The following is a 27,479-nucleotide window of genomic DNA, read 5'->3' on the forward strand; positions in this document are numbered from 1 at the left end:
GAATAGAATAGAATAGAATAGAATAGAATAGAATAGAATAGAATAGAATAGAATAGAATAGAATAGAATAGAATAGGATTAGATTAGAATAGGATTAGATTAGAATAGGATTAGATTAGAATAGGTCTGATCAGGTTTCCAAAGCTGTAATCTTTAAAAATGTCTTCTCCCATGGAGTCACTGGCAGATTCAAATTGTCAGCTCTGCTATTAGCAATTGAATACTTAACAGCTGTGTTACCAGGACTCCAGAAACACACTTGCTGTCATTAACATACCTATAGTGGTGACTGTGCATGAGATACATTAGTCAAATCTGAATCTAGGTTTCTTGCTTGAAAAGAGAGTATTGTATTTTTGAATTATCACTTCTACCTACAAATTAGTTGATACAGAATGAATGAATGTCTAGAATTCCTATGTCATACTGAAAATATTTTTACCATGTCTAAGTCTCAGTTAACTTCACAGTATCTAATATAGCACTGCAGAGAATGAAGTGATTTGATGATAATCAGTGTTTCTAAACAACAATAAAATGAAGTCAAGTAGCTAAAGCATCTAACAAAGTTTCTAGAATAAACACTCAGTTTTACATTATAAACCTAGTTTTACATTATTTGTCACTTAGAAGGAATACACAGACTTGCTATATCAAACATAATTAGTTGACATTGAAAAAGTTCAGGAAGTACCTGTTCCCATTCCAAAGAAGGGTGACCCAGCAAAGTGTGGAAACTACAGAACAATATTATTGATTTCACACGCAAGCAAGATTTTACTGAAGATTATCCAAAAATGACTGGAACAGCTCATCTGCAGAGAACTGCCAGAAGTCCAGGCTGAGTTTAGAAGCGATCGTGGTACTAGGGATATTGTAGCTGATGTTAGATGGATCTTAGGTGAAAGCAGTTAATACCTGAAGAATGTATATCTGAGTGTCATCAGAACAGAGGAGGGAAACACTGCATGGTTCAAAATTGGGAAGTGCGTAAGCCAGGGATGTGTCTTGTCTCCATACCTTTTCAACCTGTATGCAGAGCAGATTATCCGGGAGGCTGGGCTCTATGAGGAGAAGTGTGGCTCCAGGATTGGTAGAAGATCTATTAACAATCTGCGTTATGCAGATGACACAACTGCTTGCTGAAACTGAGGAGGACCTGAAATGCTTGCTGCAGAGGACCAAGGACTATAGCCTTCAGTATGGATTGAAGCTCAATGTCAAGAAGACAAAGATTCTTACCACTGGACCAACTGGCAGCATCAGGATGGATGGTGAAGAGATTGAGATTGTTAATCACTTTAGTCTGCTTGGCTCCACGGTCAACACTCTTGGCACCAGTAGCCAGGAAATCAAAAACGTATTGTGATGGGAAAGTCTGCTGTTAGGGTCCTCTCCAAAGCACTGAAGAGCAATGGTGTCTCTCTGGAGACTAAGGTTCATCTGATACAGGCTATGGTCTTTGCAATCACTTGTTATGCATCAGAGAATTGGACAATGACCAAGGAGGATAGAAGGAGAATTGATGCCTTTGAGCTGTAGTGCTGGAGAAGAGTATTGAATGTATCCTGGACTGCCAAAAAAACAAACAGATTCACCCTGCAAAGGGTTAAACCAGGCTGCTCCTTGGAGGCAAGGATTCTGAAGCTTCGTCTGACATACTTTGGGCATGTTGTAAGGAGAGACAGGTCCTTGGAGAGGGACATCATGCTTTGGAGGATAGAGGGACAGCACAGAAGGGGAAGACCCTCTATGAGGTGGATTGATTCAGTGACTGGTATAATCGGGATGGGTGTGTCAGAGGCACTGCGATTGGCACAGGATAGAGGAGGGTTTAGGACTCTTGTACATAGGGTCGCTGTGAGTAGCAAGCAACTTGACGGCACATAACAACAACAACTACAACAACCATATGAACAAGAGCTATCCTAGGACTAGGGTACCAACTGACTTCCTTCAACTCACAGAAACAGAGACTGGTGGATGTGCTCACCAGTTTATGCCAGCAAACTTAGAAGGCCACAACACGGCCCCTCATTCTCAAGAAAGGTGATCTAACAGAATGTGGAAATTATCAAACACTTTCATTAATATCTCATGAGGACAGAAGAATTGATGCCTTTGAATTGTGGTGCTGGAGAAGAATATTGAACATACCATAGACTACCAAAAGATATAATAGGTCTGTCTTGAAGATGGTGATGTCAATCTGTTCTTTGAAGGCAAGGCTTTTGAGGCTCTTTCTCACATACTTTGAGCATGTTGCCCTGAGGGAACAGTCCTTGGAGAAGGACATCATACTTGAAAGGAGGAATTCCCTGTATGAGATTGATTGACACAGTAACTGGGATAATGAGGAAAGGTGTGATAGAGATGGTAAAATCGGGCCAGGATAAAGCAGGGCTCAGAGCCATTGTTCATGGGGTCGCTATGAATTACAGGCATCTATACAACACTTAACAACAACAAGCAAAATGTTGTTGAAGATCATTGAAAAATGCCTAGAATAGTACACTGACCACTACCAGAAGTTCAAGCTATTATTGTTGAAAGCAGAGAATATCAGAAAAATATCTATTTGTGTTTTATTGACTCTAGAAAGGCATTTGGCTGTGTGAATAGTAACAAATTATGGCTAACCTTGAGAAGAATAGGTATCCCAAAATACTTAATTCTGTTTATAAGGAATCTATACCTAGACGATGAGGCTACTGTCCAAACAGATCAAGGGAACATTACATGTTAAAATCAGAAAGGAGGTGCGTCAGTATTTTATCCTTTATCCATACTTGTTCAATCTGTATCCTTAAAAAATAATTTGAGAAACTTGACTCTATGAAGAAAAATGTGGCACCAAGATTGGAGGTAAATTCATCAAAAACCTGCACTGTGCAGTTAACACATTTTGCTTGCTGAAAGTGAGGAGGATATGAAATACTTGCTGCAGAAGATCAAGGACTATACAGCCTTTGGTATGGATTCCATCTCAATATCAAGAAAACAAAGATCCTCACCACAGGATCAACAATAAATGTTAGAATAGATGGAGGAAGGATCAAACTATCAATTATTTTCTCTTTCTTGGATCAATAAGCAATACCTCTGGTACCAGCAGTCAGGAAACTCATGAGATAAATGCATTGGGCAAGTCTGCTGTCAGGGATCTCTTTAAAAATGCTGAAAAGCAGTGATGTCAGTTTGAAGACTAAGGTGTGCCTCATTCAGGCTGTGGTCTTCTCAATCACTTACTATGCATCAGAGAGCTGGACAATGAATAAGGAATGCAGAAAAAGAATTGATGCCTTTGAGTTGTGGTGATAGAGAAGAGTATTAAATATCCCATGGATGGCCAAAAGAATAAACAGGTATTTCTTGAATAAAGTGCAACCAGAATGCTTTTTTGAGACAAAGATGATAAAACTTCATCTTTCTTACTTTGGGCATGTAGCTGGGTGAGGTCATTCTTGGAAAGGAGTTTCATGCTTGAAAAGATGGAGGGTCAGTGAAAGAAAGGAAGAACTTATAACCAGATGAATAGACACAGTGACTTCAGCAAGGTGCATTAGTGTGTCAGAGATGATGAGGATGGCATAGGATAGGGGAGATTTCAAGTTAGCTGTTCATAGGGTCACGGAGCGGTATTCAACTTGACAGCACGTAACTACAGCAACTCTGTACCAGATGCCATGTTAACTAGTGGTGACTTTTTTAAAAGTTCAATGGCTGTAGTTTCTGCCATAAGAAACTTAAAATGTATGGGTGGTAAGCAAGTGCATATGTTATTATAAGATAAATTAATAAAAATAATAGCAATGGCCAACTATTAATCTAAAATTGTAGAATCTTGGAGAGGTCTGCTGGAATATATAGACTCAGAGTATTATCACAAATGTGGTTTATGTTGGTTGTGAGTCTGTGACTTTTCCTATATTAAAGAATCCAGTTATCATTCTGCCCTAACAGTGAAGGAAAGAGATGCTACTGAAATTTTAGAATTTGGCATTCATAATTGTTATTTCTAAATTCTTCATAAAAATGTTGACTGTTGCTCTATTGTTATACATTCACATTATTTTTTAAACTCATCTTGTCTCTAGCATACCTGCAGTAAAATTTAGTAAATGCAACAAAAACCAATTCCTGAAATATCTGAAGGATTATAAGCCGACGTGCATGTCTAATATTGCATTTTCTGAGAAGTTAAATAGTTTTCCACATTGTGGAAACAAGAAGCTGGATGAAGGAGAAGAGTGTGATTGTGGCTCTGTTCAGGTATTTGAAAATTATGTCCTTTTTAAATGATAAACTTTATGCTTAGGTAGAAACCAGCAGGTATAGAGCTATTAATCACAGTGTTCCTTATAAAGCTTTAAAAACGGCATATTTTGTTTTCATTTAGAAGCAAGCTGTTGAGATAGTCACGTTGCAAGCCTTTTTACCAAGTCATCAATCATACATAATCATCTTTCTGAAGATCAGCAGCATCTCATTTGCTTTGCTTTTATACTAACTGGCTTTACTTGTGAGAAGGGCCCATAGATGTCAATTAGTCTAATTTCTCATGCCCAGTCAGAATCTCCTCCTCAAAATCTCTCACAGTTTGAGATCTGAGTTTAACTCAATTTTTATGAGGATGTCTGTATCACAGCAGGATAGTTCAAGTTATTAGAAGGCTCTTTCTTATTAGAGCAGAAACCTTTTAACCTGTCACCTGTTTATTGCCAGCTTGGTCTCTGGAACATTTACAATAAGGTTTTGAGGCAAAATTTAAAAGAACTCCTAATCTACTACACAAAAATAGCTACTCATTCCCCCACCCACACCCCGTAGACGCAAATAGGCCTTTAATGTGTGGTATGAGAGGACGCCAAGTAACCGTGCACAGAGGTCAAAATGGCACTAAAAATAGTTCTTCTTTTCAAGAACTTATCATATGGCAAATATTCTTCTTGAATTTTGAGGTCCACGTGACTCACTTGGAAATGTTGTTAAAATTCTGATTCATTGAAGTCTGAAGCATGATTGAAATTCTGTTTTCCTGTAAAGAAATCCAAGATAGTGCTAGTGCTATCAGAGGACCACAGTTTTATTATCTCCACGCTAGACACTGTCCAATTCAAAAGAGGTCTGACTGGAATATGATTGAGACTCCATGATTACAGTCCACATGGTGATTTACTCTCAAACTCACTGTCATCAAGTCAAAACTCACTCACAGCTCCATTGACCCTCCACTGGGTTTCTGAGACTGCAGATTGTCCAAATGAGAAGAGATTGTTCATCTTTCTCCATAGAGCCACTAATGGATTCAAACTGCCTAAGTGAATATCTACAATAATTAGTGATACATCGAGAAAAAGAAAGGTCATCTCAAAATAACTGGAGTCAGGAGTGAAACATACAATCAGATCTTCAGAAGTTGTGTTATCTCACAACAATTTTTTAACATCATCATCATCACCACCACCACCACCACAGGGAAGCAATAGAAGTCATGAGGAGGATGGAAAGTCACAAACTTTATGCTATTTTTCCCATGTGGGTCCATTCATTTGCTATGGGATACTGGATAGCAGTGAAAGAAGAATATAGACTATTCCAAACACCAGTTACAAGAAGTAATCTTTATATGGTTATCATAGCCAAAAAACATGTCTTCACACTTATCTCTTATAGATAAATCTCATTCTCATTGCTCTTAAGTTATCCAAAACATAGATAACCCTCCAGTGAGTTTTCTTAGCCTGTAAATTGCACTGAAGATTACTTATCTTTCTCCTGTGGTGATGCTGGTAATTGAACCATCAGAGAACTATTGCTTTTGGATTAATAGTATGATACCCTAAAATATGACATCCTATGTCATGTGAGTTCCCTTACTCAGGGATAAATTTTGTTAAATTATACAAAGAATTAAATATGCAAACAGGAGCCATACTGGAAACAAATTTCTGATGTTTCATTTTTTATTATTGCCTAGGAATGCAATAATCCATGTTGTGTAGCAGACAAATGTATGTTGAAGCCAGGGTTTACTTGTGCAGAAGGAGAATGCTGTGAATCATGTCAGGTAAGACCCTTTTTCTAGGTCAAGGTTAAGCATACATAGGAAGGAAAAGATCTCTTACCATTGCATCCTATACTAATGATTTCAGAATTAGGCTATGCTTGTTATTGCATAACAAAGTCTCTTCTGGGATGTTCTGACTTCTGAGCTGTGCTGGATTCTGGGGAGTGGAACAGCTACTTTCACTTGATAAGTACTATTGATACCCCTTTTGAAATAATTCCCAATTTCACAGGTGGGAAGAAATTCAGTATCTTAACAGCAGTGTACACCGTTCAGTTTGCCATTGTGTGTCAGTTTACCATAGTGTGGTGGCTTGCCTGTTGCTGTAATGATGGGAGTTATGTACTCAGTATTTCAGATACCAGCAAGGTCACCCATGGTAGACAGGTTTCAGTGAAGCTTCCAATCTAAGATACACTAAGAAAAGGAGTGACCATTTTGCTTCTGAAATAACAGGACTTTGAAATCTAATGGACTCTGCAGAACAGTGTTGGATATAGTCCCTTAGGTTGGAAGTCTTTCACAATGTGACTGGGGAAGATTTACCTCTTAAAAGTAGAGTTTACTATAGACTCTGCTTTGGTGATGAAGTAAAACTCTCATCTAATGAATGACCTTCATTTGCTGTTGTGGCAAAACTAGAAATGCAAACATATATTCATAATTAGAACATGGAATGTACAAAATATGAATCCAGGAGAACTGAAAGTCATAAAAAATGCATACTGTCATGCTAGGCATTAGTGAGCTGAGATAAACTGGTATCCTCCCCTTTGAATCAAATAACCATATAATCTACTATGCTGGGAATGAATAACTGAGAAAGACTTGTGTGGTATTCATTGGCAAAAAAGACCATTTCAAGATTTATCTTTAAATACAATTTTGTGAGATATACGATACTATCCAAATGCACACAAGGTAGATCTATTAATACAATTATTATTAAAAATATACATACCAACAACTTAAAGTGAAAAATAAGGAAATTAAAGACTTCTCCAGGTGAGTTTTTATCAAGGATATCATACATGAATAGACCAAAAGGTCATTTACATGGACAGAGGAGGAAAAAAACCCAAATATGAAGAAACGATGAAAATCACAATACGGCATCAATAAGCCGAAGCAACTGGAAGAAATGTCAAAGTAAAGGATGAGCAGAAGATTTCAAAGGGCAGCTCGAGAAGACATAGCAAAGTCATATAATGTACAAAGAGATGGAATTAGAGAATCAAAGGAGAGAACTCACTTAGAATTTCTTACGCTGAAAGAAATGAAACGCAAATACAAGCCTTGAGTTGCAGTACTGAGATATGCTATTGGAAAAACCTTGAATGATTCAGAAAGCCTCACAGGAAGATGGAAGAAATACACAGCATCACTGTACCAAAAAGACCAGGCTGAGAGTGAAATATTTCAGAATGTAGCATAAGCTTAAGTTGTTGTTGTTGTTGATTGCCATTGAGATGAGCACGACTAACAGTGACTATATGAACAAAAGTCCTGACGTCTTTCTTTAACTATCATCATTTATCAAATTTCATAGAGTTTCCAGAGACAAGTTGTTAGGAAGTGGATGTCACTCTTGCTTCTAAATATATGTTCAAAAGCCAATGGAAATTAAGGAAGAAGTTCAAATTCACTAAAGATATTGGAAAATATCTCATGCACTTACTGCAGAAGGTCAAGGACTGTAGCCGTCAATATGGACTGAGGTTCAATGTCAAGAAGACAAAAATTCTCACCACTGGGCCAATAGGTAGCATCAGGATGGATGGCGAAGAGATTGAGATTGTTCACAGCTTCAGTTTGCTCGGCTCCACGGTCAACACTCTTGGCACCAGTAGCCAGGAAATAAAAAAACGTATTGCGATGGGAAAGTCTGCAGTTAGGGACCTCTCCAAAATACTCAAGAGCAACAGTGTCTCTCTGGAGACTAAGGTCCGCCTGATACAGGCCATGGTTTTTGCAATCACTTGTTATGCATCAGAGATTTGGACAATGACTAGGGAGGATAGAAGTAGAATTGACGCCTTTGAGTTGTGGTGCTGGAGAAGAGTATTGAATGTACCATAGACTGCCAAAGAAAACAAACAGATTCATCGTAGAGAGGATTAAACCAGGCTGCTCCTTGGAGGTAAGGATTCTGGGGCTTCGTCTGACATATTTTGGACATGTTGTAAGTAGAGACAGGTCTTTGGAGAGGGACATCATGCTGGGTAGAGTAGAGGGACAGCACAGGAGGGGAAGACCCTCTATGAGGTGGATTGATTCAGTGACTGGGGTACTCGGGATGGGTGTTTCAGAGGCAATGAGGTTGGCACAGGATAGAGCACGGTTTAGGGCTGTTGTACATGGGGTCGATATGAGTCGCAAATGACTCATGGCACATAACAGCAACAACAACATTGGAAAATATAAAGCCCCAGGAGTTGATGGGATCCTAAATGACATATTTCAACTAATAGATCCAATCCCTGCACATACCCACCATTCTGTGCCACGAAATTTGGAAGACATAACTGGCCAACTGACTGAAAGAGATATACATTTGGTCTCATTCCCAAGCAGCATGATTTAACAGACTGTGGAAATTATTGAACAATAACATTAATATCACATGCAAATAATGAAGATTATTATAAATGAGCTTAAACAAATCAGTAACATGGAACTTCCAGAAATTCAAGCTGGATTCAGAAGGGGACATGGCACAAGGAATATCATAGATGACGTTAGATGGATCTGAAAACAGATACCGGAAAGACGTTCACTTTTGTTTTATTGACTTTGAAAAAGTGTTTGTGTGGATAATAATCAATTATGAATAGTATTGAGGAGAATGTGAAAATATATTCATGACCAAGAAGCAGTTATCTGAATAGAACAAAGGAACATTGTATGGCATAAAATCAGTAAAGGTACACATCAATATAGCCATTCAATATACCCATTCACTCTGAATACTGAGCAAATCATCTGAGAAGCTGGACCATATAGAAGAATGTAGCCTCAGGACTGGAGGAAGACTCATCAACAACCTGTGTGATGCAGATGACACAAGTTTGCAGAAAGTGAAGAAAACTTGAAGCACATGTTGAAGAATATCAGAGACAATAGTCTTCAACATAGATTGCTTTTCAACATCAAGAAAACAAAAATCTTCACCATTGTACCAATATACCAACATCATGGCAGGTGAAGAAAAGATTGGAGTTATCGAGACTCAACACCCTTGGTAGCAGCCGTCAAGAAACCAAAAGATGTGTTGCATTAGGGAAATCTGGTATCAAAGATTTATTCTAAGTTCTAAAGAGAAACAAGTTAAGACTTACTTGATCCAAGCCAGAGCACTTTCAGTGGCTTCCTATTTGTCTGAAAGTTGGACAATGAATGAAAGTGACCAAAGGACAGTCAATTGCTTTAAATTGTGATGTTGACAAAGAGTACTGAACATACAATGGACTTTCAAAAAACAAATAAATCTCTCTTGAAGGAAGTGTAAAAGAGTAGTCCTTAAAGGTAAAATTTCACCTCACTTACTTTGAACACATTTTCAGGAGGAGCCAATCTTCAGAAAGGACATGATGCTGGGAAAAGTAGAGGACTGGTGGGAAAGAAGAACACTGTCAGTTAGATGAATTGACCTAACGACTACTAGAAATGGGCTTGAGCATGACCCAGATCAGGAGGATGGTGACGGACAGGACTAAGTTCAGCTCTGTAGCTATGAGTTCATAGTACTGCTACAACTTAAGGAGAAAAGTAGCTTAGAAATCAACTTGATGTCACTGAAAACAACAATGCCCAGAAGAGAAATTATATCGGAGTTGGAATGAGATAGAGTTTAGTGATTTGGAAAATATTTCTTAGGAAGATTACAAAAGTCCAAATCTCAGGTCTCTAATTTATCAATACTTTTCCACTCCACTAGATTTGTGAACTCATAACAAAAAAGGCTTGTTTTAATCATCTTTAAATTTCTCTGGAACCCAACATGGATAAGTAAGGAATGACTGAATTGAGGACTATCTCCATTCAGTTCTCTACAGCAATGAGAATCAGAATATTGTTCCCAGCTCACTTGGAGATGTTTAATTATACAGGAATTAAAATTTCCTCTTATATGTAGATCTCCCCAGTTGTGTAAGGATAGGGGTGAATAGAGTGATAAAAGGATAAACTGGATCAAGAGATAATGAGAAGAGAGAATACCTGTCTATTTCTCTATGTTATGTCTATTCCAACTCAGTCCAACGTTATTCCAATAGGAAATGCCAAAAACAGTCCCTTGTTATACCTAATGTTGTATACAAACAAACACATTTAAGAATAATAACAAATGAATGGGAGGACATTATGATCCTTCTGCAGAGGCTGTTACAGATAAATCAAGTGTTTCAAATATCTGTTCACCTACTGAATCATTCTGAACTAACTCAAGTGCCCCAACTTTAGTCCTTGTTTTTCCTCAACAGCTGAAACGTGCAGGGTCTGTGTGCAGACCAGCAAAAGACGAATGTGATTTTCCTGAAGTGTGCACTGGTCACTCACCCACATGCCCAATGGACCGATTCCAAGTGAACGGAGTCCCCTGCAAGAATGAAGAAGGCTACTGCTTTATGGGAAAGTGTCCCACCCGGGATGATCAGTGCTCTGAATTGTTTGATGATGGTGAGAGATTGTAACTGTGCATGGTTGAGGAAAAAAAAAAAAAAAAACCCAGTAATCTTTATTCCTCTAATATATTTCTGCTGGAATTTGGGTTAAGCTTGGAAATTGTACTTTTTGTAGCATTCTTATAAGCTCAGTTTCATAGCAATTGTCTGGATGTGGGTTTCATAACTTTGCCCTTTCCTCTAATGCGAATTGATTAGCTCGATGTGCAGGCTATGTGTCTTTGTTACCTTGTCATGTCTACTGTCCTTACTAAGACTTCTGAAACGGTCATGTAGATATAGTTATCCCATCTGTTTTAAACACTAGCACAAGTACTGAAAGTTCTGTCATCTAAGAAAAAGTAAGGTCTTTCAGGGTTCATGATATTCATTTTTTCATTCTTTCACTCTTATCAAATTATTTTGGACTCCAGGAGCAAAAGGAAGTCATGATATCTGCTATAAGATGAATAAAAAAGGAAATGCATTTGGATATTGCAAAAATGTGAAAAACAACTTCATATCCTGTGAAGAGAAGTAAGTACCAAATGAAGAAGGTCAAGTGCCCTCGAACCGTGTTTTGCAAAATCACTGTGACCATTGCTCTGTCAGCTGCTAACCTCTTTTTCACTGAGAAGATGAGGAAGGGACTAGAGTAGGAAGAGTGCGAGGACATATCCCTGTCAGAATGGTATGACATTTGTATATGGGATCTACTAGGTAGAAGTGCAGGAACTCTGCAGGACCAGTGGTAAGGGACTGTGCTGCCAACCCAAAAGCACATGGTTCGAATCTACCTGCTGCTCTGAGGGAGGTAAGCATTCCCCACCCTTGTGGTGTACTGCCTCTGAAAACATGCTGGAGGGTCAGCTATGAGTAGATTCTGATTCAACGGTACACAACAATAAAAATTGAAGGAGAAAAGATGAGGAACAGTTAAGACATTCAAAAAAAGGCAGATGGAGCCCTGGAAAAGGAAAGAAAAGGGGGAAAATAGATGACACAGAAACTAGATAAGAAAATATATGGAAAAGAAGCAGAAATGATAGCATGGATGCCAGCAAGAGAAAGACTATTGTTGTTCAGTGCCATCGAGTTGCAGGCGATTCATAGTGACCCTATGAAGGAAAGTCCTCGACAGTTGCATGACTTTCATCCTTTCTCTACATTTGCAGGGTTTCCCCAAGGCAAGCTGTGTACAGAAGTGGATGCCACTCCTGCTTAAGAGAAAGACTAGTAGAAGTTAAATTTGAAAGAGAGAGAGAATCAGAAGTTAAAGTCAAATAAGGAAAACATGGGTTGAATCAGGCCAGTAGGTCTCTAACCAATATGGTAATACTGTTTTCAGGTGTCACAATCTAGACTTGAGCTGAAAACAACAAACAAGTTATAGGTTCCATTCCAAGTCATGTAAAACTGCAAATGTGAACAAACTTGTAATTTTCTTTCTGTTGCTGCCTAATTTCTAAAATAGGAGATAGAATACTAGCGATTCCAAAAGGTTTATTGTAAGAACCAACTAACTGATTAGCTCCATGCAAAAAAAAAAAAAAAAAGACAAGAAAATCTTAACAGTGTGACTAAAGTTACACTAATTTAAATTATCAATAAAACGTATTCTTCAGTGAACCTGACCTGTTTAATGTGTAACCGCCAAGGAGAAATTATAAAGCAATTAGTATCCTCTACCTCTTTACTTCAGTTAAGATATCGATGGTCCAGCTGTTTACTTTCCCTTCTTGGCCCTTCTGCAACTGGCTGACAACTCTGGCTCTGAAAAGTGATCGAGTCACTTTATAGCCCACCGCGCTGCTAACAGTGTGCCTCTGGCCCCAAATCTGAGAATATGCTCATTCTCCTTCAGAGACGTCAAATGCGGAAAGATATACTGTGCTGGAGGACTGCACACTCCTCGCTGGGGAGAAGAAAAGACCTTTCACCTTCAAGTTCCAAACCAGAATGTAACCGCTGAATGCAGAGCTTTTTTATTGCATCATCATTTTGAAGATATTGGCCTGGTTGCTCCTGGAACAAAATGTGGAAATGGGATGGTAAGATAAAAAGCACAGTATTTTGTTTAAATTACTTACTTCAATCACTTGAAAGAAAATTATTTACCCAACAATTAGTTCTAGATTTGACTATATACAAGAATACAGGATACAATAAGTTTTTGGGTTTTTTTTTTACAATGGATCAGAATAGTAATTATGCTTTCATAAATACCAATTTTGCTTACCTTTTCTATACCAAATAATATGTAATTGTTATCAATGCACTTAATTGGTATTGTATAGAAGATATTTATTAAAACGGAAGGGTGCTGTTGATGGTGCTTCAAGTGGGAACCCAATCATAGCTGATTGCCTAGCAGGTTTTCATAGACAATAAATGGCACAGGAGCTGACTGTCTTTCATTCTCCTGTGGAGCAGCTGGTGAATTCAAACCACATACCTTTGTGTTGGCAGCTACAGCTCCTTACCAAAGCCACCAGAGATCCCTACAGAAATAATAGACATGGATGTTATTTTTCTTCCTTAAGTAAAACAGCTTTACATAGCCATACATTTTTACTCACTCAGTGGTATTTACTGAGCATGTACTATGGTAATAGTATAACTACGCAGTGCCCTGAGGATGAGCCAACAGGAGAATTTACAGATTAAATGAAATAGAACAAATCAATATAAATTCGTCCATAGTGATCTGATCAATATGTATTTGGACTCAAGAGGAATAAGTGACTTACTTGACTTTTAGAACAAGGAATGACACCTTAAACCAGGTGACATTTCTGCTTTGACTTGACCAAGATTTCTCCAAATATCTAAGAGGAAAATGACTTCTAATAAAGAAGCATTCACAAAGGTAAATCGTGTGTGGCCTATTTATGTGTGACAATGTTAATGTATTTTGAGTGAAAGGGCAAGAAATGAGTTTGCATAGGTAGAATGATGTTAGATTGGAAAGAGTTTGTAATTTCAAGATGACAGTTTTATCATTTATATTGTTAAAACATCTGCATTTATGAGGAGAATATACAGACAGCACATATTTTGTTATTTCTTGATTGTTGTTATTGTTGTTATGTGCTGTCGAAACACTTTCAACTCCTTGGTGACCATATGTACAACAGCCCTAAAGCCTGCTCTATCCTGTGCCAATCTTATTGTCTCTGATACACCTGCCCCCATTACCCCAGTCACTGAATCAATCCAGCTCATCCAGGGTTTTCCTCTCTTGTGCTGTCCCTCCACCCTCCCAAGCATAGCATCCCTCTCCAAGGACTGGTCCCTCTTTGCAACATATCCAAATTATGTCAGACAAAGCTTCAGAATCTTTGCATGCACAAAAGAGCCTGGTTTCACCCTCTCTGGGATGTTTGTTTTCCTAGTCTTCTATGGTATATTCAATACTCTTCTCCAGCATCACAGCTCAAAGGCGTCAATTCTCCTTCTATCTACCATCTCTAGTCATTGTCTAGCTTTCTGACGCTTTGCAAGTAATTGTAAAGACCATGGCCTAAATCAGGAACACCTTAGTCTCCAGACTGAGATTGTTGCTTTTCAGTATTTTGGAGGGGTCTCTGATAGCAGACATTCCCAATGCAAAACATCTTTTAATTTCCTGGCTGCTGGTATCTAGAGTGTTGATTGTAGAACCAAGCAAACTAACAAAACTTATTTGAAACTGCATTATTTCTCTCTGTGTTATGTATTCCTCCTGTCTATATGACAATCCTCAAATCTGACAGATGTGTCAAAGGCATTTATAGAAATTTATAGAGAAATTAAGTTGAAAATAGATATTTTTAAAGAAAAAAGACAAACAGAATTATCACTTCAAGTTGTTGCACTGCTAACAAAAAGGCCAAGTGTCATAGCAGTTTGAATTCACCAGCTGCTTTTTGGGAGAAAAATGGGTAGTCTTCCCTCTTCTCAGGTTGAGATTTATAGTCTTGGAAATGTAATAGTGGGTCTCTATGAGTCAGATTTGACTCCTTGGCACTGAGCAAATAAACCTAAAGTAAATTTTCATTTAAAGAGTGCTTTGAAACTATACACTTTCTTATTAAAATTATTAGAGTATCCAGAAAATGAGAGAGCTAATTCTCAATCGCTCTCATTACCATCCAGTCAGCACCAAATCATAATTGGCTCTCCACTAGGTTTCCAAAGGTGTAAATAGCATGGGAGGAGATTGCCTCTCTTTATTTTGAGGAGCTGCTGATGGATTTGAACCATCAGAGAGGTGTGACCTTTGGATTAGCAGCATAGTTCGCTATTGGCTATACTATATTCTTTGCTACAGACTTTGTTATGTTCTTTTGAGATATTTAAATTTGTGATAATTCAAGCATGTGAACTTGAAATTCAGGTATATTCAACCAAATATTAGAATGTTCAAGGACTGTCAACAAGTTAAAATGTAAGAGGTATTTGTTCTTTCCTTTAGCCTCAGAAAGCCAATGTGAAGTATAAAATAAAAGGAAGCTGATAAAAGAGTAGTTGCTAAGGAACTGACCTTGACCATATGTGAACATTGTAGCTGTACATCAGCACGTGGAGTGCCTGTTCTTTCCAGAAAAGCCTTCCTACACTTGATGCAGTGGCTGCGGTGCTTTGACAGACTCCTAATGAAGGCATTCATGCAGAGCAAGTGCCTGTCTCTTTAGGCAACACAAAGGCACTAGTTAACAATTTCCTCTTTTCCTTTATACATCGAGTTAGTATTTTTAGATGTGTTGGGCTTAAAATGCATAAAAAGGATTCTAATTTCACAAATAATGTCTTCCTTCTGGGTAGATTTTAATTTGGTACAGAAAGAGAAAGCAGGGACTCTTTCACTTGGTTACACTAAGAAACTAGCTGCAAGAGAAGGGAAGGAAGTGGGAGAGAGGTGTTCGAAAGGAAAATAGAGAATGGGAGATTGAAAGTAAAAAGAGACCAGAGAAGATGAAGTAAGTGTTAAGGGGTGAATGGAGAAAGGGCATTGGTTCTTTTGTTCATTTGATAACTGGCATGGCAGCTTTGTACAAAACTGTCTCTGGCGTTTTCTCTTTATTAAACAAAAGGAATATGATAAATGAAAATGAGACTTCTTTTAACTAAGCCTGAAAAATTTGTATGAGGAAGTCATTTAAGTTTTAAAATAATCTATCCCAATAACCAATTAGAGATATAGTAAATCCATTCTATACGGATAAACCAAAAGGAATAGTAACCTACCTAAAATAATTCAGTAATATTTAAAAATTTTAAAAGTCCAGAGAATCAGAGATAATAAACCCCCTGTGAAATCAATATGCATTAAAAAAGAGGAAAACCTTTAGCAAAACTCAGATTAATATCATGAATAAGATTTAAAAGGCTATTCAATCTTTAAAAATGGAATTTTTGGACATCAAGAAGCATTGCCTTTAAATTAAAAAATAAACTGTGATTGTTGAATTATGTGTAATGTGAGCAGTAAGGCAAAGGCCAAAGAAGAAATGCTATAGGGAGGAAGGGGTGGTAAGCTATAAGTGAGAAGTTAAATCTCATAACACAGGAAAATAAGATAAAGATTTTTTTAATTTTTATTTTGTTATTTTTGTGTGTGTACTGTCAAATTAGATCTGACTGGTACAGAAGGAGATTGCCCCTCTTTCTCCAGCAGAGCATCTGGTGGATTCAAACCGCATAACTCTGAAGTTGCAGTGTAGCTTCTTGTCATTAGGCCACTAGAGCTACCTATGATACAGATTTTTAAAAAAAAAAAAAAGAAATAAAATAAAAGCATAAATAAAGTTCTAAGAAACCTAGTATAGATTTAATGTTGCTGCTGACTCCAGGCAGATCATCCAGTAGATTTTTAGAGGTTATAAATTGCACAGGAGGAGACTGGCCATCTTTGTCCCTAGAGCAACTCCTATTCAAACTATTCGTCTTTGTGTTGCCAACACCACTCCTTACCCACCATTGGTGTGTGTGCCTCCCAAGGAGCAGTTGTTGGACTCAAACTGCTGAGGAGTTATTAACACAGCTCCTTATCACTATTCCTCCCACAGCTCCCTCCTGACTCACTAGACCACCAAAATTCTAAATCAAGGGAACAGAGTTGAAGAAAAGAAAAACTTAATAAAAATTGTCCCTTAGCTGAAGAAGGTTTTAATTAAAACCCCCTTTCAATATCAGGAAAAAAGAAATCATAAAAGCACTTAGACTTTCTTTTCTGGCAAGAATGTCAAGAATTTGTTTAACAAGTTTTTATGTGTGTTTGATTGTGTATGATCTTAAAGAGAAATAATTTTTTTTCCTCAGGAAAAAATTATGTAGAAAAAATATTACCAGACTGTTATCATACTTCTGTGCAGTAAGAAATCCAAGATACACTCTAGCAAGAGTTAGAGTTTCACAGAACAGAAATCTTGGGAACAGCTAGCTAGCTATTATTCAAATAGTAAAGCAATAGGATGGCACTAAGACAATTTAAGATGGAGAAAACACACACATAATATGCATTGTTGAGGAGCTCTGGTGGAATAGTAGTTAAAGCACTCAGCTGCCAAATTAGTGATCACTGGGTTCAACTCATCAATGCTCCTGGAGCAAAAGAGGTCACAGTTTGTACTCACAAAAATTTATTCCCTTAAAAACCTTATGATGTGGAATGTCTACTCTGCCATATAGAGGTCCAAGAGTTAGAATCTGTAGTTTCTATGTTGCTGTTGTTCTGATATTCCCCGGAGTTATGTTATATACCCTTGGGTTGATTTTGACTCTAGAACTGCAGAACTGCCCCATAAAGATTGCTAGGCAATCCTTGATGTTGGTAGTAGCACAGGCTTGTATTGGGCTGCTATTCAATAAGTCAATAGTCCAAAGCCACATTTTAGGAGGAAAATGATCTATCTTTTTTTGTAAAGGTGTCAGATTCAGAAAACTAATTGAGGTTAGTGTAATTGACTCAGGGGCTGTGAGGTTTTTCATTGGTTTGCTTTTGATAACCAGGTCAACCAAGTCTTTCTCCTACAGTCTCTGGCTAGATTTTACGGTCAACATTTCATTACACAATGAGAGCTTATCTATTATTGCACCACCAGGAATCTTTAGAATAATGCTTACTATCCATTATTGAGTAGGAAATGACTTATAGCTGACCCTCCAGTGAGTTTCTGAGCTTGTAAGTCATGTGGGAGGAGATGCCTTATCTTGGTCCCCTAGGAGCTACCAGTGGATTTGAACAGCCTTAGTATTAGTAGTGCAACTCCTCACAGACTACACCACTAGAGCTACTTGGATGATGTATTGCAAAGCTCATTGCCATCAAGTCAGAAATGACCCTCCACTGGGTTCACCGAGGCTGTAAATTGCACAAACTTTTGTCCGTCTTTCAACTACACAGCAGCTGGTGGATTTGAACTGCTTGTCTTAATGTTGGCAGCACCTTATGCATAAACTGAATAAATGTGTGTGTACATATTTATATAATATACAGAGTAATGTATGTTGTTGTTGTTGTTAATGTGCCGTCTAATCACCTGCCACTCATAGCGATCCTACGTACAGCAGCCCTAAACTCTGCTCTGTCCTGTGTCAATCTTATTATCTCTGACACACTTACCCCCATCACCCCAGTCATTGAATCAATTCATCTCATCAAGAATCTTCCTCTCTTGCACTGTTCCTCCACCCTTGCAAGCATGACTGGCCTCTCCTTGCAACATCCTCACATCCACAGGCTGCATAAATAATGTATACGGCATTGAAACAGATGAGGGAAAGAACTATTTTAAAGGGATATATGATTAGATATTATTTTTGCGACAAGATTCCAGAAGAAGAAATGCATAGTAAAGTGGACTTGGGGAGGACGGGGAACGGGGATTGTATAACAATGAAAGAACTTTTTCTCTTTTCAAAGAGAAAAGTGAACTGGGCGCGGGGAAGGGAGGAAAATGTGCAACAATGAATGAATGGGAAAAACTTAAATGGGAAAAGTATGCTGTAAAAAAATACATATGTTGCATTAAAAAAATTCTAAAAAAAAGGTGAAGTTATCCAACTGAGAAATTAGTTTACAAACTTAAAATGTAGAAATATGAACTCAAAGAAATAGTGATGAACAAACAGATTTGTAGAATATTTGAATAAATTTTAGATATTAGGATTTGTAATTAAAATTATAAAAATACATAAAATAATGAATAATCATATTTTCACACACTTAAAATCTCAATTTGGTAATAGACAACGTCAACTGAGAGGGGAAAAAAGGAAAAAGTATGGCAGAGTTGTAATTTTATACAGAGAAAAGCTAACACTTCTTAATGAAAATTCTTTCATTAGATGTGTTTAAAGTACTTCAACTCAATCAAGGTTTAACTAAAAATTTGAATATAATGTCATTTTATAAACAAAAACAACTTTTGAAGAAAAGTGATAAGCCCAAAAGACAAGCTAAAAAGTTATAATATTAGAAATTATATAAAATTATTAGGTTAATATATAATTTATCATATGAAATATAAATATATTAAATCTGTACGTTCTTTAAAAAAATCTTGGAACTGGTAACAAAGGATAGTATACAGCTGGTCTTTGTAAAAGAAACAGTTAAAAACTTAAAGAAGTACTCAATATTTTTAAAAATAGTTAGAAATGTGCCAAGTAAAATGCAAAATCAATAATGCTTTGATTGTAAAATTTATTAGAAAATAAGCTTAAAAGTTATCAAACATAAATATAAATATTAATTTTTATAGTAACAACCATATGACCTTATATCAAATCAGAATGAAAGGTTGATTAAAATAGTGGACGTAGTTGGAGTTATATTTGTACTATTTTTCAAATAAAATTTTTTAATTGTGATTTTTAACAAAAGTTTACAGAAAAGTAAAATTTTCATTCATTGATTTTTGCACATTTTACCCCCTCTCTCTCCCTTCCCTCTCTCCAAGTTGACTTTTTTAATTGCTATACTAGTTTATTTACAAAATTTGTATACATTGTTTTCGAAAACACATTGTTCCAATTTCCCTCAGCGCCCCGTCAAATTGTACACCTCCATAACTAATACCCCCCTTCCCCTGCACATCCTCATCTCTCTGCTTCCACCCTCACCAACCCCCCTGGGATTCTTATACTTATTCTACAATAATGGTTTTATATAATATTTGTCTTTGTCCTTGTGGGACTGAGTTAGTTTACTCAGCATAACGTTCTCTAGTGCCTCCCAAATTAGGTAATAATTTACAAAATCATTGCTCCTGTGTCTGCATAGTACTCCATTGTGTAACTGTATAATAATTTCTCAATTCATTCATTTGTGGTTGGACATTTGCATTGCTTCCATGTTCTTGCCATGGTGAGTAATGCAGCTATGAACATTGGTGTACAAATCTCTTTTTGTGCCTCAGTTCTCATTTTCTCATGGTAGATTCCATATTTGTACTATTTTTGAGAGATTATCATTCAAAGAAGTATTAAGGGCATAAATCCATTGCCTTTGGTTAAAATAATTTATGACTACATCAAATGTTGACTCATCATAAACCATACATACAGTAATGTTGCTCTGTAGTTATTCGCTGGGATCTTCTGGAAGCAGATTATCAGACTTTTTCTGGACTGCAGCAGTAGGCAGGTTAACAATACCAACTTCTACTTAATGAATAACATTGTGCCATCAATTAACCATTATTAGGAACTACACATTTTAAAAAGTTTATAACATTTGATTGTGTGGACCACAACAAACTGTGGCTAACTCTGAGAAGAATGGGAATCCCAGAACGCTTGATCATGCTTATGCAAACTTATACTTGGACCAGGAGGCAGTCATCATAATAGCAAGAAAATACTGAATGGTTCCAAATTGGGAAGAGTGTATGCCAGGGATGTGTCCTATCTCCACATCTCCACACCTTTTCAATCTATATGCAGACAGATTACCTAGGAGGCTGGGCTCTATTAGGAGAAATGTGGCATCAGGACTGGAGGAAGACTCTTCAGTAATCTGTATTATGTGGATGACACAACCCTGCTGGCTGAAACGGAGGAGGACCTGAAGCACTTTCTGCAGAAAGTCAAGGATTGTAGCCTTCAATGTGGATTGAAGCTCAACACCAAGAAAACAAAGATTCTTACCACTGGGCCAACTGGCAGCATCATGATAGATGGTGAAGAGATTGAGATTGTTAACAGCTTCAGTTTGCTTGGCTCTACAGTCAACACTCTTGGTACCATCAGCCAGGAAATTAAAAGATGAATTGCATTGGGGAAGTTTGTTGTCAGAGACCTCTCCAACGTACTGAAGAGCACCGATGTCAGTCTGGAGACTAAAGTGTGCTTGATCTAGGCCATAGTCTTTGCAATTACTTGGTATGCATCAGAGAGCAGGCCAATAACTAGTGATGACAGGAGAATTGATGCCTTTGAGATGTGGTGCTGGAGAAGAGTGTTCAATATACTATGGACTGCTAGGAGAACAAACAGGGTCAGCCTGGAGACGGTGAAACCAGGATGCTCCTTGGAGATAAGGATTTTGAAGCTTCAAGTGACCTACTTTGGACATGTTGCAACAAGTCCTTGGCGAGGGACATCATGTTTGGAAGGGTGGAGGGACAGTGCAGCAGAGGTAGACTCTCAATGAGATGGATTGATTTAGTGACTGGGGTTATGGGGGTAGACAATAGTGTCAGAGACAATACAATTTGCACAGGATAGAGCAGGGTGTAGGGCTGTTGTACATGGGGTCGCTATGAGTCACAAGTGACTCAATGGCTTATAACAATATATACAGCTATACAAACGTCTATATTTTACTTATTAGAATGTGCATTGGTTCTTTTGTTCTTTTTTTTATTAAATATACATCACTCATGTTTAAAGCTTCTTTTCCTTTCATGGAAGATTGTTGTTGTGTATAATTGAGTCAGATCGGCCCATAGATGACCTTCTGGTGGGTTTTCAAAGGCGGTTAATCACATGAAAGAAGATTGTCCACCTTTTTTCTGAGGAGTGCAGGTGGATTCGAATCTTGTGCCTTTCAGGATTGCAGTGCAGCTTCTTGCCTCTAGGCCACCAGAGCTCCTTTCCTGGAAGACTATCCATGAGTAATTTTACTTTAGAAAAAGATTTTAAAAACATGTAAATTGTAAGAAAAGGCATGTAAATTGTTAAACCAAGCCATTCTAACTCATACTGGTTATTCCATTTTTAGGTGTGCAACAGTGGTGAATGTGCCAGCATCAAAAATGTCTACAATTCAACAAGTTGCTCCTTGCACTGCAATGAAAACGCTGTAAGACTTAATAGCTTTTTAAAAGCAATGTCATATCAATGACTTATTTACATATGACTGTATTCTTAGGCCTGTGTACGTAAATCTACATAAACTTGTATACACATGTATGTAGATATTCATATACATACTTTTAAATAAAATATACCCTAGAGGTCCATTCTTTTTCTTTATGTCATCATTAAGACTGATAAAAATAGCCAACTCATATATTACACGTAAAGATTGTCAGCTTTGTAAATATAAGTTTGTTATAAAGTTATACCAGTTATCTAGAAACTCAAGCATTTATGTATTTACTTATGAAGATTTAGCTTAAACATTGGTTCTGTCATAATTATTTATAGATAAATAACAGCAATGGCAATCGTAGTCAAAAACTCTTGAGAAAAATGACAAAAATGGTATGTTTCGTTACTTAACTGACTTTGTTCAATATTAGCAGTTACACTGTATGAAGAATATATTTTCTAAACCTAATTAATCTGTAACGTATAGGAAGTTGTGTGTGTATTAGCCACCCTTTCAGGTGCTATGTCTATGTATTAAAATTTTAAATACATTCGAACAACCTTAAAAGGTGAGCATTATTTCTATTTCCATTTTAACAGATGGCAAAACAAAGGCACACTGTTGTTGTTGTTGTTGTTAGGTGCATTCTAGTCGAGTCCAGCTCATAGCAACCCTATTAACAACAGACAGTGTCCTGTTATGTGCCATGCTCACAGTCTTCAACCCCCCCATGCCCATTTATCCAATCAAGTTTGCGTTTACCTGGTTGAGGGTCTTTCTCTCCTTTGCTGTTTCTCTATCTTCTACTTAGTCCAAACTGTTATGCAATTTGTGACTGAGGCTAATATTTAAATTCATAAAGTACAGCCTCAGAGTCTGCACACTTAGCTTTTATGCAGCTAAAAAAAACACAAAACTGTTCTTCAATGAACTAAATTGTATGTCACCAAAATTTTCTCACACTATTATCCTGGTTTGATTATAATCTTTGAAATCTGTCCTTTGCCTGTGATGTGTTTAACTTCAGCAGAAGTCATTTGTTTAATAATATCAATGCTTTCTGGATAAGTCATATCAAGTTGTTAATTGATCTTTGATTTTCTTAGATCATTAACTTCTGTAAAGGACTTCTACAAAGGTGGTTATTGCTTGTAATTTGCTTGCTTAGCTTTATGCAACATTGATTTTTTTTTTATTCAGTTGGGTCAATCATCAGTTAAACGCTTGTATATACATATAAGTGTGTGTTTGCTGTAGAACTAGCATAAAGGTGAGATGAAAAATGCAACTTAATGCCAGTTATCTGATAACATTGTATGATTGATTGCTCTTCCAGGTGGATAGCCAAGAAGTTGAATGCCTGTGTGAAGAGCAAGACTGGGAAGAAACTTTAAATATTACAAGTGAGCATCTTAGAATATTTTATGTGTATGTATGCGTGTCTGTGAGAGAGAAACTTTGCCAGAGATATCTTACTTTTTGAATCTGTTAAATCATTATTACTGTACTTACTTTCATAGTTAAAGAAGTTCTTTGTGTATTATAATGTCAAAATTAGCATTTATTACGTATCATTTTTAGAATTACTGTACCCTCTTTTTTTAATTTATTTTTTTTAAATTTTATTATTTTTGCGTGAGTGTACTGTCAAATCAGATCTGACTGGTACAGGAGGAGATTGTCCCTCCTTTTCCCGGCAGAGCATGTACCCTCTTCTGGCTAAATTTTAATTAATAATTCTAAGAACTCACAGTACAACAAGGCCTTTTCTGTATTCAGTTGGTAAGTGACAACCAAAGCCTTCCCCACTGATGGTGACTCCTCTCTGGTGGCCTAGTCTGTATGGAGTTGCACTGTCAACCTAAAGGCCACGTGTTTGTCAGGGTTCAAGTTCACTAGGGGATCAGTAAGAGAAAGATGGACAGTCTTCTCTTGTGTGATTTACAGCCTTGGAAAACCATATGGAGGCTCGGCTATGAATTGACTCTGACACAAAGGCAAGAGTGTTTTTTGAACAATCGTACTAGAACAGTAGGTAGAGTATTAGTTGCTTTAAAAAAAAGAAAAAAACAAACTCAAATACATTGCTATCAAGTTTGAACCAAATCATAGCTGATTTTCCAGGAGATTTTCAGGAGGCTGGAAATTGTATGGGAATAGGTTGCCCATCTTTTTCCCATGGAACACATAGTAATTTATGTAGTATTTTGACTTTAACTGGGGATAGAAGATGAAAGTCCTTGAAGAAAAAAAGAAACAAGATTAGAACACTTGGGTTAAAAATGGATCATGTTAACATTCTACTATGCTGATCTAAGCCCCTAACTGAAGCCCCTATTTCTAAATATTACAGATGTCGTCATCCTGGTTGTAGTGGTTGTGCTGGTTGTTGTTGGAGTTGGGATTGGCATATTATTAATACGTTACAAAAAATGTATTAGGTTGAAGCAAAGTCAAAGGTAAGTATCCATTTTCTATGTACTAGAGAAGCATTACTGACAAGCATGTCATCCAAGTGGTTCGTGAACTTTTCTGTACCTACAATCATGCTAGCTTTTCAAACATACTCATGCTAGCTTTCATCCTCAGATACTGTGATTTGATTGTTTTAGATTTTAACCCGAGCATCGGTATTTTAAAATACCTTTTGGTTATTTAACATTAATCCCTGATTTTCCCCATCATCAAAATATCCTTAAATATCAACATTTCATTTCCTTCCTGACAGTTCATCTAGAGACACACTGGGAGTAGAGAATAAAGCATACTTTGGTGATGATCCACAGATGAGGAATGACACAGTCTTATCAGATATCCATCCCCTGCAAGTAAGACATTTTCATCTTCCATACTAATCAATAAAAAGGTGTTGTGTATGTATTTAATGTGGAATTAACACTAAACCAACTGAAGTGAATGATGGATAATAATTCAGCATAGTTCCTCAGAAATGAAGTTTTTAATTAAAATATAAGGAAAGGAGAACAGGAGTCAAGTGTGAAACATAAAGCAGTTTCTCTTAATGCACAAGGAGACATTGACAATAATGAAATAGGATTTTTATTCTTTATTGGAATGTTTATGAACATAGACTGCATTAGATAAGCAAGTCAACGTGAAAGAATTAAAATTCTGTAGAAAGTGTCTTCTTTGCCTACTGAAGACATATATTAGAAATCAATAGGGAACTCTGCTGCCTTGTTGTTAGGTGCTATCAAGCTGAGTACAACTCATAGCAACACTAAGAACAACAGATCTAAATCTTGTCCTATCCTGGGAAACTTCATTACCTCTGACATTGTAGCAGTCACTGAGTCAGTTTATCTGGTTGGATATCTTCCTTTTTTTCAGCAACCCTCCACTTTCCCAAGTGTGATATCCCTTTTCAAGGAATAGCCTCACTACTCTCCTAGTGGCTTAGTGGTAAGGAATTGTGCTATCAACCTAAAGATACATAGTTCAAATTCACCAGCTTTTCCATGGGAGAGATATGAACAATCTCTTTCCACGTGATTTGCTGCCTCTGAAAACCTACTGAAAGATCAACTATGTTCTGACTCAATGGTACACAACAACAATATTGTAAATCAATAACAATGAGATATTGTGAAAAATATCTAATTATGAATTAGATAACCAATTCAAATTAATCCACAGGTTTAAACACATATACAAAAAGGAAACCTGAAAATACTTTTAGTGACATGAAATAACACAACAAAATTGTTGAGTATAGCTAAAGCAGTATATAAAGGAAAATTTATAGTGCTAAAAATGTTTGTATTAGAAAAGACATGCCAGCTTAAGCTCTGACCTAAAGAAACTCGTTTGTTCTGTTGAATTGGAACCAAACCATAGCCTTCCATGAGTTTTAGTTAATCCTACAGTAAGAGACTGTCTATCATCCCTCCATGGAGCAGCTGATGGATTCAAGTTGTATGTCTTTAGGATCACAGCACAATTTCTTACCAGTAGGCAACTAGAGCTCCCTCTGTTTATAAAGATACTAAAAATATAAAATAAAATCCAATTACAGAAGGTCAGGGACTTCAGACTTCAGTACGGATTGAAGCTCAATATCAAGAAAACAAAGACTCTTACCACTGGACCAATTGGCAACACCACAATAGATGGAAAAGAGATTGAAGTTGCTAACAACTACAGGTTTTTTGGCTCCACAATCAACATCCTTGGCATCTGCAATCAGGAAACCAAATGGACCTCTTCAGAGTATGGAGAAGCAACGATGTCAGTCTAGAGACTAAAGTTTACTTGATCCAGACCATGGACAATGAATCGATGCCTTTGAGTTGTAGTGCTGGAGAAGCATCTTGAACATACATAGCGTGGACTGCTGAGAAAACAAATTAAGACTGTCTTTGAGAGGGTGAAACCAAGTTTTTCCTTGGAGCCGAGGATTTTTTTTTCCTGTTGTTTGAACCAGTGACTTTTTTTTTAAATTGTGCTGAAGGTTTGGAGAAAGAAAGATTTAAAAACTTGAGTCTGCACACCCACAGCCTTGCCTTTGGAAGTCTGCACCCAGCCACCCACTACACTGACTGTCAAGTCCTCCAGTGGTGCAGGGCCGTTAGCGATGGTATGAATGGAAGTCCTGAACGTTGTGGTTCTGACCTCGGCCAAATCCACTTCCACCTGCGGGAGTGGTCCCCCAATTCTGGCACTGAGGGTCCTCCCTGGGGAGATGTTGCTAGTTGGGGTCTGAGAAGTCTTGTCCAAAGCCACTCAAAGTCCTGTCCATAATCGGACTGAAGAGGCTAGGATTTTGAAACTCTGTCTCAGAAGGGACTGGTTCTTGGAGAAGGACGTCACATACTTGGAATGATGGAGAGACAGCACAGAGGGGAAGAGCCTGAATGAGATGGATTGATACAGTAACTGGGGAGATGGGGGTAGTTGTGTCGGAGTCAATGAGACTGCCTCAGGACAGGGCACACTTCAGAGCTGTTGTAAGTAGGGTCACTATGCGTCACAGACAACTCAACAACACATAACAACAACAACAACAACAAATATAATAATAATAATAATAATAATACAATTAGGATTTTGGGTTTAGTGGATAGTGAATGAAATTCTGATTACACAGTTAATAGATTTTCAAGGCTATGTCCCAACTGTACATGTCTCAGAAATCCTTTATTCTTTACTGTCCAATAATGGCAAACATCTCTTCCTATTCTCTACTTTTCTCAAGTAATCATAAATTATTTATAGCCAATAGGTCTCTACTGAGCTCCACTAGATTAACTAGGGATGCATACTCAACGAATCTTTCTCGATGTCTATAGTGATGTGTTATAAAATTTATCCATTTCTATTCCTTATTATGCTGAAGAAATATGAATAATCACTTCCTGTGTGATTTATAATCTTTGAGAACCCTCTAGATGGTCAGCGGGGAATTAGTTCTGACTCTATGGCAATC

General features: G+C 37.3%; 1 protein-coding gene across 1 annotated transcript in view; it reads left to right on the forward strand.

The window, feature by feature from the left end:
- ADAM7 (ADAM metallopeptidase domain 7) overlaps positions 1-27,479 on the forward strand; it is an 81,136-nt gene that overhangs the window by 47,887 nt on the left and 5,770 nt on the right. The window contains exons 13-21 of the mRNA XM_006884914.1: positions 4,098-4,272; positions 5,981-6,070; positions 10,552-10,747; positions 11,166-11,268; positions 12,596-12,782; positions 21,941-22,021; positions 23,370-23,436; positions 24,387-24,492; positions 24,762-24,861. Of these exons, the coding sequence (XP_006884976.1) occupies positions 4,098-4,272; positions 5,981-6,070; positions 10,552-10,747; positions 11,166-11,268; positions 12,596-12,782; positions 21,941-22,021; positions 23,370-23,436; positions 24,387-24,492; positions 24,762-24,861 (1,105 nt within the window). The remainder of the gene's footprint in view (positions 1-4,097; positions 4,273-5,980; positions 6,071-10,551; positions 10,748-11,165; positions 11,269-12,595; positions 12,783-21,940; positions 22,022-23,369; positions 23,437-24,386; positions 24,493-24,761; positions 24,862-27,479) is intronic.

Source organism: Elephantulus edwardii, unplaced genomic scaffold (assembly GCF_000299155.1).
Source record: "Elephantulus edwardii isolate Elephantulus edwardi_28Jun2011 unplaced genomic scaffold, EleEdw1.0 scaffold00038, whole genome shotgun sequence".
NCBI classification, from domain to species: Eukaryota; Metazoa; Chordata; class Mammalia; order Macroscelidea; family Macroscelididae; genus Elephantulus; species Elephantulus edwardii.